This window comes from Schistocerca gregaria, chromosome 1 (genome assembly GCF_023897955.1).
Source record: "Schistocerca gregaria isolate iqSchGreg1 chromosome 1, iqSchGreg1.2, whole genome shotgun sequence".
NCBI lineage: Eukaryota > Metazoa > Arthropoda > Insecta > Orthoptera > Acrididae > Schistocerca > Schistocerca gregaria.
In genome coordinates, this window is record NC_064920.1 from 681769718 (window position 1) to 681789296 (window position 19579).

General features: G+C 44.7%; 1 protein-coding gene across 7 annotated transcripts in view; it reads right to left on the reverse strand.

Annotated features, from left to right (window-relative positions):
• The window catches only part of LOC126363354 (proton-coupled amino acid transporter-like protein pathetic), a 303134-nt gene that overhangs the window by 50854 nt on the left and 232701 nt on the right, over positions 1–19579 (reverse strand). For all 7 annotated transcript variants that reach the window (XR_007566243.1, XR_007566246.1, XR_007566245.1 and 4 more), the window contains exon 4: positions 873–995. Coding sequence is in view for 3 of the 7 variants with exons in the window: in XM_050007956.1 (XP_049863913.1) it covers positions 873–995 (123 nt within the window). In the remaining 4 variants the exon portion in view is untranslated. The remainder of the gene's footprint in view (positions 1–872; positions 996–19579) is intronic.

Sequence of the window (19579 nt, forward strand, 5' to 3'; positions counted from 1 at the left end):
TATGCCAGATTCCGTAATTGTTTTGAATTTTTCAGTAAAACGTAACCCAAAAATTTAAGTCCTCGTAGTGTGACTTGCAACAAATGCCACATTCATATTTTGAAGTTCAGAATCCTCCTTACACATTAATACATATTTAAAGAGTATGTTGTGCATAAACAACAACAATTAACGATATTTGTATTTTTAAATTTTTTGTGGTGGTCATAAAGCCCTTTGGAAAACATTGGTATTGTTAAGATTATTGTGAAAGATATTTTCAGTTTCGGACGATACTTACACATCAGTACCTATTTAAAAATGAGGTTTTTAAAATAAAACTTAACAACAATTACCTTTTTTCACATTATGGAAAATGCTTTAGTGTTGAAAGGTTTAAGTAATGTTCCTTATGCTTCTGAAAACAACTCGGTGTTTTAATTTTCCTCTTTTTCATTTTTTCTCCTCATTTGCTCAATTTTTTTTCTGTTTGATTTGAAATTAATCTTTGGCGCCCCTAAAATTTTGCCGCCCTAGGCGGCTGCATAATGTTCCCTAGTGGTAGAAACGGCCTTGAGTAAGATTTCAACCTGTTCCTCCTGACCAGGAGTTCTGCGTCTTAGCAAAGGCGCCTTCTGACTTGGTAAATCACCTGGATTGCTCCCTTGACGAGTTCTATCCCATCTGAAGTAGTGCTGGGTCTTTAATGACCCACCCATCTACGAGACTTGCTTTAACCGTCGTCATTGCCCCTGTCACTTACATTGAAATATTGTGGCTTTCAGAGTGTCCTCGCGTAGCTTGAATCAAGACACCTGGTATTCACTTGTATCTGCCAGTTAGTCTACCAATGACGTAAACCTCCTTTGGTACCAGGTTTCAACTGTACTCACCTTGTGGCGCCAGCAATCTTACGGTCGGTGAGAGGGTCCCAAGGTGGGAGCCGACCGTCCGGCGAAAGCGGTTCCGACGCCTCCACATCTTTCGGGGCAGCCGGCGCGACCGTCACTTTATACCTGCAACAGGAGCCGAACGTCAATCCCCATATCTTTCTCTACGGAAATACTGACAATTCTTCCTCTTTCTGAGCTCAACATCTCACTCAGTAACTCATTATGGAAGGATGCTGACCCAGTTTTTCAAGATAGCAAATGGGAAGTTGCGGTACAGAAAATGACCCAGAGATCACCAGTGTGTGTGTGTGTGTGTGTGTGTGTGTGTGTGTGGAGTGTTATGAAAAAACGTTTGTATAGTGTGTGCAGTAACTGATAGTGAGATATGAGTGAACAGTGGGGCACTACATTATTTAGTAAGTTATTTGTAAAAAAAAAGTATTGTGTACTAGGAGTAAATCTAATGATTGTTACTAACTAGAAGCCTGTAAAAAGATGTATATACGTACTAGCTTATTTTAAATTGATCTAAACTTGTAAATACTTTGACATGTCCTATATCCTTGTAAAAAGAGATCTACATATGAATAAAGCTGCTACTACTACTACTACTAAAACATGTTTATATTGTTAAGACTGAGCTGAAAGGTATTTTCAATTTTGGACCATACTTATACATCAGTACCTCTCTCTCTCTCTTTCTTTCTTTCTTTCATCTTTCAGGGCGAAGGAATTGCATTGACAAGTAGAAAAAAGTGCACGCGCAGCGCTATTGTCTGATGTCCAAGAGTAATTATGTAGCATTCTGAGGGAGCTAAGGACTGGTGGATATCAGAAAGAACCCGGCTCAGCAGCGAAAGCAAGGCACACCCCGAGCTCATGGTTCTGGATAAGAGATACCTGCCTAGACAGCGGCTTTGTCATCGCTAGCGCTCCTAGCAAAGCTTCTACAGCTTTAAGTGAAAAAACAGTAGCTTGAGACGACGAATCGAGTCGCTCTGAACTATGTTCCACAGCTGTGTGTGTGTGTGTGTGTGTGTGTGTGTGTGTGTGTGTGTGTGTGTGTGTGTGTGTGTGTGTGTGCATGTTCATGCGTACGTGCGCGAGGGTTTTCACAAGCGGGCTTACGCAATAATCGGAATATTTTCAGAACTGTTCAATAAAATTAGCGGAATTATGACCGATGTTGTAACCAAAACCAATCGCGGGGAAGCCGCCGGCGGTGGAGCACGCACTACCGGGTAAACACAAGGACGAGTCGGACGACAGACCAACGACAACCGATAACAGACAACGGCCGACAACGGTGGTGGTGGTGTTTAGTGTTTAACGTCCCGTCGACAACGATGTCATTAGAGACGGAGCACAAGCTCGGGTTAGGGAAGGATTGGGAAGGAAATCGGCCGTGCCCTTCTCAAAGGAACCATCCCGGCATTTGCCTGAAACGATTTAGGGAAATCACGGAAAACCTAAATCAGGATGGCCGGAGACGGGATTGAACCGTCGTCCTCCCGAATGCGAGTCCAGTGTGCTAACCACTGCGCCACCTCGCTCGGTGGCCGACAACGACCGACACAACAAGGAAGAGATAAACAACGGAGGCTTGCAGAAACCTCAACACCAAACACCAACAGTAAATCCACTCGGATCCAGAGCCAGGCAAATGTCAACAACGAGCAACGATCAGAACGCGGTACCGCTGAGATAGAGACGCAATCCAGAGCGAGTATCAGACTGACTGGACTAGGTTTTTTTTTCCTTTATTGAATTTAAATTCCCCCCCGAATCGGGCGGGCTGGCAGCAGCTTAGTACGCTGCTCTACGGCCTACAGAGACTTTTTAAAAACGTAAGAAGAAAAGAAACAAGAAAAAAGGCGATAAAACGGTGACTTAAATTGTAAAACGGCGAAAAATTGTGGAAAGTTAAAATATAAAGCAAAGGGGTTGGCAATATTAATAAAATACACAGGAATCAGACAAGTAACATAGTAGACACACAATTAAAAAAAATGTGTTCAACAGCTATGTGTGTGTGCGTATGTGTGAGTGCGCACACACTGCAGCAAAAAGTGTAGCTTTTGACTTAGCACAATGGAAACAGATCTCTCGCATTGGTACGACAGTACACGACGTATTCAGAAAAAATCTTTAACCCTTATCGGCTGGAGTTACTGTAAGCGTTTAAGTCTAACGATATACCGAGGCAGATGCAGCGTGATGAGGAAATTAATCCACTTTTTGAGGAAGTTGGGTATGTGCTTGAGAAGGTCACATTGTTCATGAAGTCTCAGATTTTCTTGTCACTTACAGGTCGGCGGAACGCAATTGCATACACTCAACAGCAACTCCTTGCCACGAGAAAAATGTGAGACGACCAAGACTGACACGATGTTCGACAACAAGAACTCACTCAACTTGTTTGTCTTGTTCCGATATATCCATTACTTCCAACTTAAAAATGTTTCATGGTACACGAACTTATCAGCTAAGAGCTCCGTACAACAGGGAACGGAGGATACCAACTGGAAGAGAATATTAAACGTAAGTCGCGGCATAGTAAGAAGCTGCTACAAAACAGGTGACGATGCATCTGTTAGACAGCCAGTATTGATTTCGAATATTCAAGAATAAAGGTACATTATGGAAGGATCAGAATGATCTCAGGTAATGGTCACAGGACAAGAAACCTGCGAGTGTTTTGCTTCGACGACATACGGTCTCTTTAACACCTTTAATCATTGTACTGTTATAATTAGTTCCCTAATATCATCGTCTTCTCGGCGTAATCGTTCTTGAAGGTAGTGTACCAACCTCACATTCTGCCCCCAATATACCCGCTGTTGAGTTGGTTCCATTTGTTTATCTTTGAATTTCCAGATGCCATTGGTAGTTTACTTTGTCCAACCCCAGAAACTACAAGTAGAACATCAGAAATATTCCCTCTAACCATCCCACCGTGAAGAAGTTAGTTCTAAAGTGTTCAAACATCAAGCAACATATTCTGTCCAAGATAACCTCCTCCCGTTCGTATTATAGACAATATTTGGTTATCGCATCACTTCGAAACAGTTGTTGGTTCTTCTTTCTTAAACAGCAATCAGTATCTTACTCTAGAACGAAGACCCTTCAGAAAACTGCACTCAAATGTTAATACACTACGGGCCATTAAAATTGCTACACCAAGAAGAAATGCAGATGATAAACGGGTATTCATTAGACAAATATATTATACTAGAAATGACATGTGATTACATTTTCACGCAATTTGGGTGCATAGATCCTGAGAAATCAGTACCCAGAACAATCACCTCTGGCCGTAATAACGGCCTTGATACGCTTGGGCATTGAGTCAAACAGAGCTTGGATGGCGTGCACAGGTACAGCTGTCCATGTAGCTTCAACACGATACCAAGGCTCATCAAGAGTAGTGACTGGCGTATTGTGACGAGCTAGTTGCTCGGCCGCCATTGACCAGACGTTTTCAATTGATGAGAGATCAGGAGAACGTGCTGTCCAGGGCAGCAGTCGAACATTTTCTGTATCCAGAAAGGCCCGTACAGGACCTGCAACATGCGGTCGTGCATTATCCTGCTGAAATATAGGGTTTCGCAGGGATCGAATGAAGGGTAGAGCCACGGGTCGTAACACATCTCAAATGTCACGTCCACTGTTCAAAGTGCCATCAATGCAAACAAGAGGTGACCGAGACGTGTAACCAATGGCACCCCATACCATCACGCCGACTGATATACCAGTATGGCGATGACGAATACACGCTTCCAATGTGCGTTCACCGCGGTGTCGCCAAACACGGATGCGACCATCAGGGCGCTGTAAAGAGAACCTAGATTCATCCGAAAAAATGATGTTTTGCCATTCGTGCACCCAGGTTCGTCGTTGAGTACACGATCGCAGGCGCTCCTGTCTGTGATGCAGCATCAAGGGTAACCGCAGCTATGGTTTTCGAGCTGATAGTCCATGCTGCTGCAAACGTCGTCGAATTGTTCGTGCAAATGGTTGTTGTCTTGCAAACGTCCCCATCTGTTGGCTCAGGGATCGAGACCTGGATGCACGATCCGTTACAGCCATGCGGATAAGATGCCTGTCATCTCGACTGCTAGTGATACGATGCCGTTGGGATCCAGCGCGGCGTTGCGTATTACCCTCCTGAACCCACTGATTTCATATCCTGCTAACAGTCATTGGATCTCGACCAACGCGAGCAGCAATGTTGCGATACGATAAACCGCAATCGCGACAGGCTACAATCCGACCTTTATCAAAGACGGAAACGTGATGGTACGCATTTCTCCTCCTTAGACGAGGCATCACAACAACGTTTCACCAGGCAACACCGGTCAACTGCTGTTAGTGTATGAGAAATCGGTTGGAAACTTTCCTCGGGTCAGAACGTTGTAGGTGTCGCGACCGGCGCCAACCTTGTGTGAATGCTCTGAAAAGCTAATCATTTGCATATCACAGCATCTTCTTCCTGTCGGTTAAATTTCGCGTCTGTAGCACGTCATCTTCGTTGCGAAACTTACACGGAGCCTTTGGCTTCGAAAAGAAGAACTTTTGTAGAGCGCTGCCTATGCACACCTGAAGCAATGGCTATCATTTTCTTGTGGTGTAAGAAGCCAGTGGAGAACTGCTACAAGCGTGGCAAGCTTTGACAGACGCTCCTAGCGGAGAATAACATGGGTCGGATGAAGCGGTGCAGCGCACAGCGAGAATTCGGCGACTTGGCGGAGCGCTGATCGACCAGAGGCCGCTAGCGTCATCCCAGTGGCCACCCACCTCTACAGTCGCAAAGATCCAGGTCGGCTTTCTCGTCTCAAGCAGTGCTTTCTCTTCCCTCCCCCGCATCCCACTTGACATACGTTGTCCCTCTTCAGTGTCTGGACCAGTCGGCGCGCCGGTAAGTTCCTGTTTCATCCTTACAGGGTGGTCGGGAACGGCCTGAAATGCTTGCAAGGGAGTTGCAGGGTAGGCTGTGCTGAGAAATAATAGTTAAGAAAAAAATTAGGTACGTGGCGCCGTTTTTGAGTCACTTAGCACTGAAGTTAGCCACTCAGGCCGCTGCGCCCGCAATTTCAAGCGTCCCGCCTGTGACAGTGTCACCAAACGTGTTCTCCATTTGGTTTCCTAAAACCGAACACGAGAGCATACAAAGATTGGACACGGGGCCGTAGCAGGGATCGACCCGAGCCAAGGGCTTACCGGCCCCGTGCGCTATCATCTGCACTACGAGAGCGACTGACAGCAATTGTATCCGCCGGGCCGCTTCAATCTGCGCGCACAGCGGCCTGATTAGGTAACTTCAGAGATAATTAGCTTGGAAACGGCACAGCGTGTCGAATTTTCTGTTAGCAATTATTTCTCAACACCTCAACACAACCTACCTGCAAGCTGAAATGATATGTGTGTGAATTCCTAATAGGCCAAACTGCTGAAGTCATCGGTCCCTAGACTTACACACTGCTTAAACTAACTTATGCTAAGAGTAACGCACACACACCCATGCCCGAAGGAGGACTCGACCTTTCGGTGGGAAGAGTCGCGCGATCCGTGACTTCGCGCCTGTAACTGTGCAAAGCTCTTCAGACTTTTTCTGACCACCCTATACAGAAAGTACGGTTCATAAATACCTTCGGGTTCTAGAAGACGACTGCGCGAAAACTACAATACGAACAGAAAGACACATATCAGTGTATACAGTATCTCCTAAAGTTGTAAACTCACAATACAGGTGCTTAATGTGGTCACCGCTTGTGACACGGCAAATCTCGATACGTGCGTGCAACTGAAGAAGGTATTGCGCCTGAGTGACACGGCAAATCTCAATAAGAGCGTGCAATTAATTGAAGTTGCTGACATTAACTGCCCAAGAAGTCGCGACAGCACCCCATTTGGGAAGCCTGTTCATTGGGTTGCCTATCTGGTGGCGGAAACTAATTCGATGTGACAGTATCAGGTGGATCATTTGTCTATATGTTCGAACACGTCTGTCCCCTATCAAAACTACGCCATGGCAAGTATTACGAATCGGAACTTTGAAAGATGCCGCATCCAATTATGTGTGTAATTTTTCTGTTTGTTTTCTAGTTTTTGTGCAGCCGTCTTCTGAAACCCAATAGATACCTTTGAATAGCCTTGTACATATACTTCTAGCCATTAAAATTGCAACATCATGACGACAATATGCAACAAACGTCGAATCATTATGACTTGTACTGCATTCTTGAACATAAAAATGAGTGCAATTCGGTGCAACTGCATAAAGTAGTTAGGACTAACGCCATCCATATGCATAACGGACGATCAAAAAGTTTCCGTTCGAAGACCTCAGCAACAGCTTGCCTACATGTCTTTGTGTTTATACAGGGTGTTTGTTTTAACTGAAGATATTGAAATATCTCGAAAACTACATATCGGATCAAAACAAGTATAATTTCAGAGTCAGAGGAGGACACCTAATGATACCGCACTCGGCCTCCACCACACCCCGTACGTGGGTGGGTGGGTAGGGCGACTTTGAAATCTTCAACTTATTGCAGATTACGATTCTACGGAAAATATATGTACGTTTTGTCTGACGCATTTTCTTCGCTTCGCCACAGATGGCGCTGTAATCAGAGGCATAGAAAGGATACACAGTCGTAATTTAAGACATGCTACTCAATAGCCTTTGAATATCTAATGACACGAGGGATCCCATCTCCCTGCTGCGATAACAGGACAGGCGATTATTTCGTGACTTATAACTGGAAACTCCATTCGCAACGTTTCATTCCTCCGACGTGTCGAACAGGGGAGCTACTCGACCCGCCACCGTGGCTGTGGGTCGAGGCCAACGCTACTCTGCTTTTCCAGTTAGAGCAAGTGTTCAAACGTAATACCGCCAACTGCAATACACTTGGCACTCCGTGGCCGCTCTTCAAACGACCGTACGCAGGACAGAAGCATATCAGCAGAAACGTCAGCGCAGGCGTTTCTGATGCAGTTGACCATGTCTTCACGCCTGTGGGCACTCGCTGGTACACCTTATCTTTTAAATAATCCCACAGAAAAAAATCTGGTGACGTCAAATCCGGCTACCTACCGGGCCAATTAATAGGGCCACCTATGCCGATCCACTGAACAGTGTAAACAAGGTCTAATGCTCCAGTGCTTCAATTGCGTAATGCACTGGACAACCGTCATGCTGAAACCACATACGTTGTCGAATGTCCAGGGCAATACGCTGCAGTAGTACCGGTAGGTCCTGTTCTAAAAACGTTCGATATCTGCGTCCATTCAACGTGCCGTCGATAAAATATGTTCCCCATGATTCCACATCATACGTTAACCGACCAAGGACGTTCATGGTCAACTTGACGTAACCAGTGGGGACTGTCTACGTTTCAGTAATGCATGTTATACCGGTTAACGCTACCATGGTTTGTGAATGTAGAATCATAGGAAAATAACACCTCGGCAAAGAACGTGCGAATCATTTGCACTTGTTAGCCGGCCGCTGTCGCAGAGCTGTTCTAGGCGCTTCAGTTCGGAACCTCGCTGCTGCTACCGTCGCAGGTTCAAAACCTTAGGTTAGTTAGGTTTAAGTAGTGCTAAGTCTAGATGACAGATGACCTCAGATGTTAAGTCCCATAGTACTCAGAGCCATTTGAACCATTTACAGGTGTTGACCTACCCAGTCACAAAACACCACCCGGTTACGGGAAGCGACGCCATGAAGTTCTTGAAGTGGTGGCACGTGGTATGGAAGATACTTATGACGATGCAGTATTGTCACAATACTACCTATGGGCACAGAGGAATCGCAGTGTAATTGCCTGGCGCTTATCCCTGACTTGTGGTCCTCTGCCGCTGGTAGCAGTTACTTTTGTAAAATATCTGGGAGTATGCGTACGGAACGATTTGAAGTGGAATGATCATATACAATTAATTGTTGGTAAGGCGGGTGTCAGGTTGAGATTCATTGGGAGAGTCCTTAGAAAATGTAGTCCATCAACAAAGGAGGTGGCTTACAAAACACTCGTTCGGCCTGTACTTGAGTATTGCTCATCAGTGTGGGATCCGTAACAGGTCGGGTTGACAGAGGTGATAGAGAAGATCCAAAGAAGAGCGGCGCGTTTCGTTACAGGGTTATTTGGTAAGCGTGATAGCATTACGGAGATGTTTAGCAAACTCAAGTGGCAGACTCTGCAAGAGAGGCCCTCTGCATAGCGGTGTAGCTTGCTCGCCAGGTTTCGAGAGAGTGCGTTTCTGAATGAGGTATCGAATATATTGCTTCCCCCTACTTATACCTCCCGAGGAGATCACGAATGTAAAATTAGAGAGATTCGAGCGCGCATGGTGGCTTTCCGGCAGTCGTTCTTCCTGCGAACCATACGCGAGTGGAACAGGAAAGGGAGGTAATGACAGTGGTACGTAAAGTGACCTCCACCACACAACGTTGAGTGGCTTGCGGAGTGTAAATGGAGATGTAGATGTTATGAAATACACGCCTGTCCTATCTTCGTAGCACGGAGATGAGGTCCCACGTGCTATTGGATATTCAACGGCCATTGAGTAGCATCTCGTAAATTATGAATGAGTAACCATTTCTATTTCTCCGATTGCAGTGCCATCTGTGGAGGCACGAAGGAAATGCTTCAGACAAAACGTGTGCAGATTTTCCGTAGAATCGTAATATGCAAAAATAAAAAAAGGGTCCATTGGTGATTCCAAAGTTGACCCCCGCTACCCACGCACGGGGTGGGAAAGCGAGTCGAATGTGGTAACGTTGGATGTCCATTTCAGGGACAAACAAACTGGAATTATAACTTTTTTATTTGATGTGTAGTTTTCGAGATTTCCCAATGTCTTCAGTTAAAATGAACACCCTGTGTACCTACATCGGAGTCGCGCTGGGTTCCATACACGCTACAGCAACGTCCTCAGACGGAAACTTTTTTGATCACTCCTTGCATTCAAGATATCCCAGAAAAGTCGCGACAGACTTGCGGGAGTTATACAGGGTGTCTTGAGGAACAAATCGAGGACAGGAAGTCGTACCCGGAAACGTCTCCTATGAATGAGATGCTCTGTTGCCTCGGCAGATAACTGTTTCAGACAAGGGGTTTCCATCTTCAGTTTTGATAACTTTCCTTATGCCTTGACAACACCTTTATTTTTCCAACAGCATTGCCAGCAGGGGTGGCGGAGCGGTTCTAGGCGCTACAGTCTGGAACCGTGCGAACGCTACGGTCGCAGGTTCGAATCCTGCCGCGGGCATGGATGTGTGTGATGTCTTTAGGATAGTTAGGTTTAAGTAGTTCTAAGTTCTGGGGGACTGATGACCTCAGAAATTAAGTCCCATAGTGCTCAGAGCCATTTGAACCATCCAACAGCATCACGAATTCCGACATTACGTCATTTTCCCTCCCCCCATGAACCATGGACCTTGCCGTTGGTGGGGAGGCTTGCGTGCCTCAGCGATTCAGATAGCCGTACCGTAGGTTCAACCACAACGGAGGGGTATCTGTTGAGAGGCCAGACAACCGTGTGGTTCCTGAAGAGGGGCAGCAGCCTTTTCAGTAGTTGCAGGGGCAACAGTCTGGATGATTGACTGATCTGGCCTTGTAACAATAACCAAAACGGCCTTGCTGTGCTGGTACTGCGAACGGCTGAAAGCAAGGGGAAACTACGGCCGTAATTTTTCCCGAGGGCATGCAGCTTTACTGTATGATTAAATGATGATGGCGTCCTCTTGGGTAAAATATTCCGGAGGTAAAATAGTCCCCCATTCGGATCTCCGGGCGGGGACTACTCAAGAGGATGTCGTTATCAGGAGAAAGAAAACTGGCGTTCTATGGATCGGAGCGTGGAATGTCAGATCCCTTAATCGGGCAGGTAGGTTAGAAAATTTAAAAAGGGAAAAGAAATATAGTGGGAATTAGTGAAGTTCAGTGGCAGGAGGAACAAAGACTTCAGATCAGGTGAATACAGGGTTATAAAGACAAAATCAAATAGGGGTAATGCAGGAGTAGGTTTAATAATAAATAGGAAAATAGGAATGCGGGTAAGCTACTACAAACAGCATAGTGAACGCATTATTGTGGCCAAGATAGATACGAAGCCCACGCCTACTACAGTAGTACAAGTTTATATGCCAACTGGCTCTGCAGATGACGAAGAAATTGATGAAATGTATGATCAAATCAAAGAAATTATTCAGACAGTGAAGGGCGACGAAAATTTAATAGTCATGGGTGACTGGAATTCGGTAGTAGGAAAAGGGAGAGAAGGAAACATAGTAGGTGAATATGGAATGGGGCAAAGAAATGAAAGAGGAAGCCGCCTGGTAGAATTTTGCACAGAGCACAACTTAATCATAGGTAACATCTGAGCAGTTCTCTTAGATTGTTCGAGAATGATGCTGTAATTTACCGTCTAGTAAGGTCATCCGAAGACCAGTATCAGTTGCAAAGCGATTAAGAAAAGATGCTGTATGGTGTGTCAGGTGGCAGTTGACGCTAAATAACGAAAAGTGTGAGATGATCCACATGAGTTCCAAAAGAAATCCGTTGGAATTCGATTACTCGATAAATAGTACAATTCTCAAGGCTGTCAATTCAACTAAGTACCTGGGTGTTAAAATTGCGAACAACTCCAGTTGGAAGGACCACATAGATAATATTGTGGGGAAGGCGAGCCAAAGGTTGCGTTTCATTGGCAGGACACTTAGAAGATGCAACAAGTCCACTAAAGGGACAGCTTACACTACACTCGTTCGTCCTCTGTTAGAATATTGCTGCGCGGTGTGGGATCCTTACCAGGTGGGATTGACGGAGGACATCGAAAAGGTGGAAAAAAGGGCAGCTCGTTTTGTATAATCACGTAATAGGGGAGAGAGTGTGGCAGATATGATACACGAGTTGGGATGGAAGTCATTACAGCAAAGACGATTTTCGTCGCGGCGAGACCTTTTTACGAAATTGCAGTCACCAACTTTCTCTTCCGAATGCGAAAATATTTTGTTGAGCCCAACCTACATAGGTAGGAATGATCATCAAAATAAAATAAGAGAAATCAGAGCTCGAACAGAAAGGTTTAGGTGTTCGTTTTTCCCGCTCGCTGTTCGGGAGTGGAATAGTAGAGAGATAGTATGATTGTGGTTCGATGAACCCTCTGCCAAGCACTTAAATGTGAATTGCAGAGTAGTCATGTAGATGTCATTTAGATGTAGAACACTTGGTTCAAGAATCATAAAAGAAGGCTGTATACATGGAAGAAGCCTGGAGATACTGAAAGGTTTCAGATAGATTATATAATGGTAAGACAGAGATTTAGGAACCAGGTTTTAAATTGTAAGACATTTCCAGGGGCAGATGTGGACTCTGACCACAATCTATTGGTCATGACCTGTCGATTAAAACTGAAGAATCTGCAAAAAGGTGGGAATTTAAGGAGATGGGAACTGGATAAACTGAAAGAACCAGAGGTTGTACAGAGTTCCAGGGAGAGCATAAGGGAGCAATTGACAGGAATGGGGGAAAGAAATACAGTAGATGAAGAATGGGTAGCTTTGAGGGATGAAGTAATGAAGGCAGCAGAGGATCATGTACATAAAAAGACGAGGGCTAGTAGAAATCCTTGGGTAACAGAAGAAATATTGAATTTAATTGATGAAAGGAGAAAATATAAAAATGCAGTAAATGAAGCAGGCAAAAGGGAATACAGACGTCTCAAAAATGAGATCGACAGGAAGTGCAAAATGGCTAAGCAGGGATGGCTAGAGGACAAATGTAAGGATGTAGAGGCTTATCTCACTAGGGGTAAGATAGATACTGCCATCAGGAAAATTAAAGAGGCCTTTGGAGAAAAGAGAGCCACTTGTATGAATATCAAGAGCTTTGATGGAAACCCAGTGCTAAGCAAAGAAGGGAAAGCAGAAAGGTGGAGGAGTATATAGGGGGTCTATACAAGGGCGATGTACTTGAGGACAATATTATGGAAATGGAAGAGGATGAAGATGAAGATGAAATGGAAGATACGATACTGCATGAAGAGTTTGACAGTGCATCGAAAGACCTGGGTCAAAACAAGGCCCTGGGAGTAGACAACATTCCATTGTAACTACTGACAGCCTTGGGAGAGCCAGACCTGACAAAACTCTACCATCTGGTGACCAATACTGACCCTACGACTTATCTTAGAAGCTAGATTAAGGAAGGGCAAACCTACGTTTCTAGCATTCGTAGACTTAGAGAAAGCTTTTGACAATGTTGACTGGAATACTCTCTTTCAAATTCTGAAGGTGGCAGGGGTAAAATACAGGGAGCGATATACTATTTACAATTTGTACAGAAACCAGATGGGTAGTTATAAGAGTCGAGGGAGATGAAAGGGAAGCAGTGGTTGGGAAGGGAGTGAGACAGGGTTGTAGCCTCTCCCCGATGTTATTCAATCTGTATATTGAGCAAGCAGTGAAGGAAACAAAAGAAAAGTTCGGAGCAGGTATTAAAATCCATGATGAAGAAATAAAAACTTTGAGGTTCGCAGATGAGATTGTAATACTGTCAGAGACAGCAAAGGAGTTGGAAGAGCAGTTGAATGGAATGGATAGTGTCTTGAAAGGACGATATAAGGTGAACATCAACAAAAGCAAAACGAGGATAATGGAATGTAGTCGAATTAAGTCGGGTGATGTTGAGGGTATTAGATTAGGAAATGAGACACTTAAAGTAGTAAAGGAGTTTTGCTATTTGGGGAGCAAAATAACTGATGATGGTCGAAGTAGAGAGGATATAAAATGTAGACTGGCAATGGGAAGGAATGCGTTTCTGAAGAAGAGGAATTTGTTAACATCGGGTATAGATTTAAGTGTCAGGAAGTCATTTCTGAAAGTATTTGTATGGAGTGTAGCCATGTATGGAAGTGAAACATGGACGATAAATAGTTTGGATAAGAAGAGAATAGAAGCTTTCGAAATGTGGTGCTACAGAAGAATGCTGAAGATTAGATGGGTATATCACATAACTAATGAGGAAGTATTGAATAGGATTGGAGCGAAGAGAAGTTTGTTGCACAACTTGACCAGAAGAAGGGATCGGTTGGTAGAACATGTTTTGAGGCATCAAGTTATCACCAATATAGTATTGGAGGGCAGCGTGGAGGGTAAAAATCTTAGAGGGAGACCAAGAGATGACTACACTACGCAGATTCAGAAGGATGTAGGTTGCAATGGGTACTGGGTGATGAAGAGGCTTGCACAGGATAGAGTAGCATGGAGAGCTGCATCAAACCAGTCTCAGGACTGAAGACCACAACAACAACACGTCATTTTCAAAGGCAGTATTATGTCAGTCGCATAAAATTGTTCATATGACTGATATAACACTGCCTTTGAAGATGATGGTAAGTCGAAACATGTAAGGCTGCTGGAAAAATAAAAGTGTGGTCGAGATAAGAAAATTTTTCATAAGTGCATCCAAGTGGCCGCATCGTCTCACAGCATTTTTATGCACACGGGATCTACAGTTCACTTTCTCCTGAAACCCTCTAAAATCTCCAATGTTTCTCGGTATACAGCAAAAAAAAAAAAAACGTCAGCTGGAAACTTGCGTCCGAAATCGTGATCGACTGAGGCAGCAGAGTATCGTGAATTCAAAGGAGACAACGCCTGTCTTAGTAGAAGCTAGATCGATTTTCTCCACTGGCGATCGTGGCAATCAGTCACGATCACTGAATAACAAACAACATTGCGAAACGTTCCGCTTACGGTCCGTCAGCGCACAGTCACGTTTGTTGTCCAAGAACTAGCCTAGTGGCAGGCGCCGGCGCCCATAACATCGGCGCTCAGTAGCATCGTTGTGTGGCGTCTACTGACAGGGTTTCCTATCCTCGATTTCTTCCTCAAAACACCCTCTACAGCCCCTCGAAGTTTGAAGCAACATTTCTGTATATAAGGAAAGATTACAAATTGTGTTTCTCATACAGAATCGCATCTCAATGCTGGTTGTTCGCGAGAAGACGGTGCTATGCCTCATATAAGGAGAAACATCTACCACAATGCGTACAGGGCAGGATTGTGGCATAACGAGGGTGCGGTTTATCTTTCTGTGATGTTGCTTCTTGTACTGCACAAGATCCCGTAATATCCTGTGGACATCAAATCAGGGTAGTCAGGAGGGCCATACTTAGTGCCATGCAGGATCTCAGTGACCCAGCAGCGACAGTCCTGGACGCAGAAGTGGCAACATGTATTTTCAGATGAATTCTGGTTCTGCATTCAGCTTTACAAAGGACATGTCAGTGTGCAGGGCTACCAAGGAGAACATGACAGATTGTATTTGTAATAATCGTAACAGGCCAGCATCTGACGTGATGGTTCAGGGTGCCATCAGGCAGACAACACGATCACCTGCAGTTTGCATGGCCAGTAAATTGGACTGGGGATGTCACTGGGTACACAATACGATTACCTCCAGTTTGCGTAGCTAGTAAACTCGACAGCAGCAATTACATTTCTGATGTATTAAGGCTGATGGCCATGTCCTATCTTCGAGGCCTCCATGACATTTTGTTTCAACGAGATAGTGCAAGACCAAATGTTGACCATTGATCCATCTCGATGCTGAAGGAGTTCAACTGGTGTTCTGGTCAAACGTTCACCAGATCTGTTGCCCAAAGCAAATGTCTGCGCTCGGGTTGCCCACTGACTGGCACACCACACTCAACAGCCATACTGATGTGTCTGCTGTAGAAATGAAGCAGCATATAATGACGTACTCGTGTCTGTTTTGCAAGATCAGTTCTACTTGATGCCCTGTCAGGTTAGAGCCATTGTTCCTGACAGAAGTGGGACTGTGTGTACTATACTTCACGCTCTGTACACTCTCTAATCAGGATGATACAGAATTCCTATTATACAGTTATAGGTGTTATAGAGAGGGATTAGAACAGCAATATTTGGTAGTAGACCCATGAACGGAAATGCGTCGTTTTTAAGGCAAACGACTTTGAAAGAATGGTAAAAGATGTACTGCGTGTAAATCAACCAACTCGTAACTGCGTGAACTACAACATATGCTGGAAGTGGCGACCACGAGTTTTGTTGCACAAAGTGTAATTGAACACTGTTCGCATACACGCCGTCCAAAAGTCCTGCAGTGTCCCGAACGACCTCCGCTGCAGCCATTAGACGGGCAAGGAGATGTTCCTGTGACTTCACAGGAGCCTCGTAAACAATACTCGTCTAGTAGTCCCACAGTAAACAACCACAGGTGTCAAGTCGGGCGATAGTAGTGGACAACGAATCGGACCACAGCAACCTATCGACCTGGCCGCGAATGTTAGGTGAAGGTGTTGACGGACGCTATGTGGAAACTGGGCCGGCGCGCCATCATGCTGGAACCAAATCGCCCGACGGATATGCAATGGCACGTCTCTCAGTTGCTGCACTAGTACATCCTGCAGGAAGGCCAAGTAGCTGTGATCCTTTAGAGGGGGCGGGAAATACAAGGGCCAACCAGACGACCGGTTTTCCTCATCCCAAATGTGGCTTTGGGACGATTGAGCAGACCTTCTTTTGTGAAATGCGCTTCATCTGTGAAAAGAATAATCCGAGGAAAGTCGACACAATGTAGCAGGAATAAGGTGACCATCCGTCCTGTTTATTTTTTTTTTTTTTTTTTTTTTTTTCGGGACAGTCCCGATTTTTGCGTGGCCGTCCCGAATTTTTTCAAAGGTAATTACAATCATGACCCAATTTGTCCCGAATTAGACATTCATTTCAACTGTATCGGTATATTTTATTATTAGTTTTAGTTATGGTGGGAAATTGTATGACAAGAGGGCACGACAAATGGTCGAAACCGTTATCAAACTGTTTCTACTGTGCAAACACGTGTTGGCCACAGCTCGAACAGCTAATGGGCAGTCAGAGACCACGGCAACTGGGAAAAAGTCGCACTCGAACGCATTCGCGCGGTCGAAACGGTTCTAACCGTAATTCGAACAGAAGAAGGAAGAAATCTGCATATTTTATGATAACCATGGAAGAGGCAGACGAGGTTTTATGGCAAACGTACAGACGAAATACAAATTAACTCGAACAGACGAACAGTAATATTCGCTCTCGTTGACTTTGGCGTCGCCCTGATCACACCCATTCATCTTAGAAGGCATTAATAAAGTGTAAATGTGCTTTTCTTGGTAACATATTTAATTGATATTTTGTATTCATTACATTTAATTGAAACCTTCTCCTCATATAATAAATAAATAAATAAATATAGCCTATTCTGCAAAATTTTTAATGTGTCCCGGATTTGGGCCTAGAAATATGTTAATGTTCCGAATTTGAGTCTAGAAAATATGGTCACCTTAAGTAGGAACCACGTACAGTTATCTGCAAGTCGCGCTAAATCACCTGGACACATTACCTGCGCCCATTGGAGGAGGGATGGGTGAAGTTGCTGATTATAGCGAACCTGCCAGTAGCTGCTTTGGGATACATGCACGGAACTTGCGATGTCGCGGGTAATCGTCGACGGGTTCTGGACGACCAGTTGGAGGACGCCGTCTTCCACGTAAACAGTGCGGCGCGTCCGGCGACGACCGCAGTCGCCCGTATTAGCCTCGGAGGTGGCGGTTTCCCGAAGCCGTTGTTCCAGTCTCGCAAAACTGGCATGTGGTGGACAGGCACGACCCTAACTCGTTCGTGATACAGCCGTCGTCCTAACTGACCATTTCGTCCACTTTCACCGCAGATGAGCAACACATCAGCGTACTCGGAAAACAAGTAGTCTGCCATTTTGTAAAGCGCTGGTTTCTCGGTCAGCCAGTGGCACTGATGTATATGCACTTCAGTTCATTCGGTTATTCTCTGATGACACGTGACTTACATCACACAAGACATCACTTGACACGAGACAGAGCACAGCCTCTATCAATCTGTATTACCTTCCATCGTTCAAAGCCGTTTATCTCCCTAAAGATGCATTTCCAGACAGGGGTTTAATACCAAATATTGCTGTCCTGAGACCCGTCTACAACACCTATAATTGTGTAATAGGAACTAAGAATCACCTTGCATAAATCTGATAATGTATTCTATAAGCTGTTTAGTACATTCATCACTAGATCATGGCACTATATTATACTTGTGTGTCACTGCCACGTAAACTAGATCGGTGAACGTTGCACCATACATAGAAAAAACTGCTGCAATACAGTACAGTGCAGTACACACGATAACTGAAATACGAGGCGTGTTTTTTAAGTAAGTACCGTTTTGAAATAATTTTATTTTTACACGAAAGCCTGTACCTTAATCTACTTTTCTACATAATTTCCGTCAATATTGAGACACTTGTCATAACGTTGTACCAATTTTTGAATACTCTCCTTACAGAAGTCTTCCGCCTGACTTGTTAACCACTGCATCACCACTGTTTTGACTTCGTCGTCATCTTGAAGACGCTGACCGTCCAGGTGTTTCTTCAAGTGCAGGAACAGATTGTAGTCACTGTGCGCAAGATCGGGGCTGTACGGAGGATTATCTAGAGTTTCCCATCGCAAAGATGTGATGAGATCTTTGGTCTGATTCGCCACATGCTGACGGGCATTGTCTTGCAGCAAAACGATGCCCTTGCTCAACTTGCATGGACTGTTGCTTTGATTCTGGTGTGACGTAGACCACCCATGTTTCATCGCCCGTAACAATTTGGCTTAAGAAATCATCACCGTCGTTGTGGTACTGCTCAAGGAAAGTCAATGAACTGTCTAAACGTTTGGTTTTGTGCGGTCAACATTTTCGGTACCCAATGTGCGCACAATTTTCGATAATTCAAGTGCTCTATCACAATGCCATACAAAACACTACAAGAAACATTAGGAAAGTCATCCGGCAAGGAGGAAATCGTGAAGCGTATGTTTTCTCTCACCTTATTGTCCACTTCCTGCTCCAAACTTTCATTAACGACCGAAGGACGCCCACTCCGTTGTTCATCATGCACATTTGTGCGGCCATCTTTAAATGCTGTCAACCACTTTCTTACCATTCCATCACTCATAATGTTTTCTCCGTAAACTGCACAGATCTCACGGTGAATATGGATCGCTTTTGGGCCTTTAGCACTAAGAAATCTTATAACAGCCCGTACTTCACAGTCGGCGGGACTCACGATTATGGGAGTCATCTTAAACACTCCGTACACAACGTACACAAGGAAGAATAAGACTGAAATGGCGTCAGTGCGAAGATTAAGGTACAGGCTTTCATGTAAAAATAAAATTATTGAGATATCTTAGCGCATCTTTTTTAATTTCAAAACGGTGCTTACTTAAAAAACACGCCTCGTAAATACGCAATGAGACGGACAGAAATGACACTTTTATTCAATGACAAGAATAACACTGAAGTCACCGCGATTTATGAAGGTCCCCTGAACATTAAGAAACGCAGGACATGGTTCTTAGTAGGGTGTATGATCGCCACGTACGGCAGTGCATGCTCAGCAACGTGATTTCACGCTGGCCATAAGGCTGGCAAGGAGTTCTTGTGATATGGCGTACTATATCTCCAGCAGCGCTACGGACAACTGGTGGAGGATCGTCAGACTATGCGGACGTGCTGCTGTATGTCGCCCCAACGCATTCCACACGTGCTCGATGGGATTTAAGTCTGGGAAACGGGCAGGCCATTCCATGCGCCG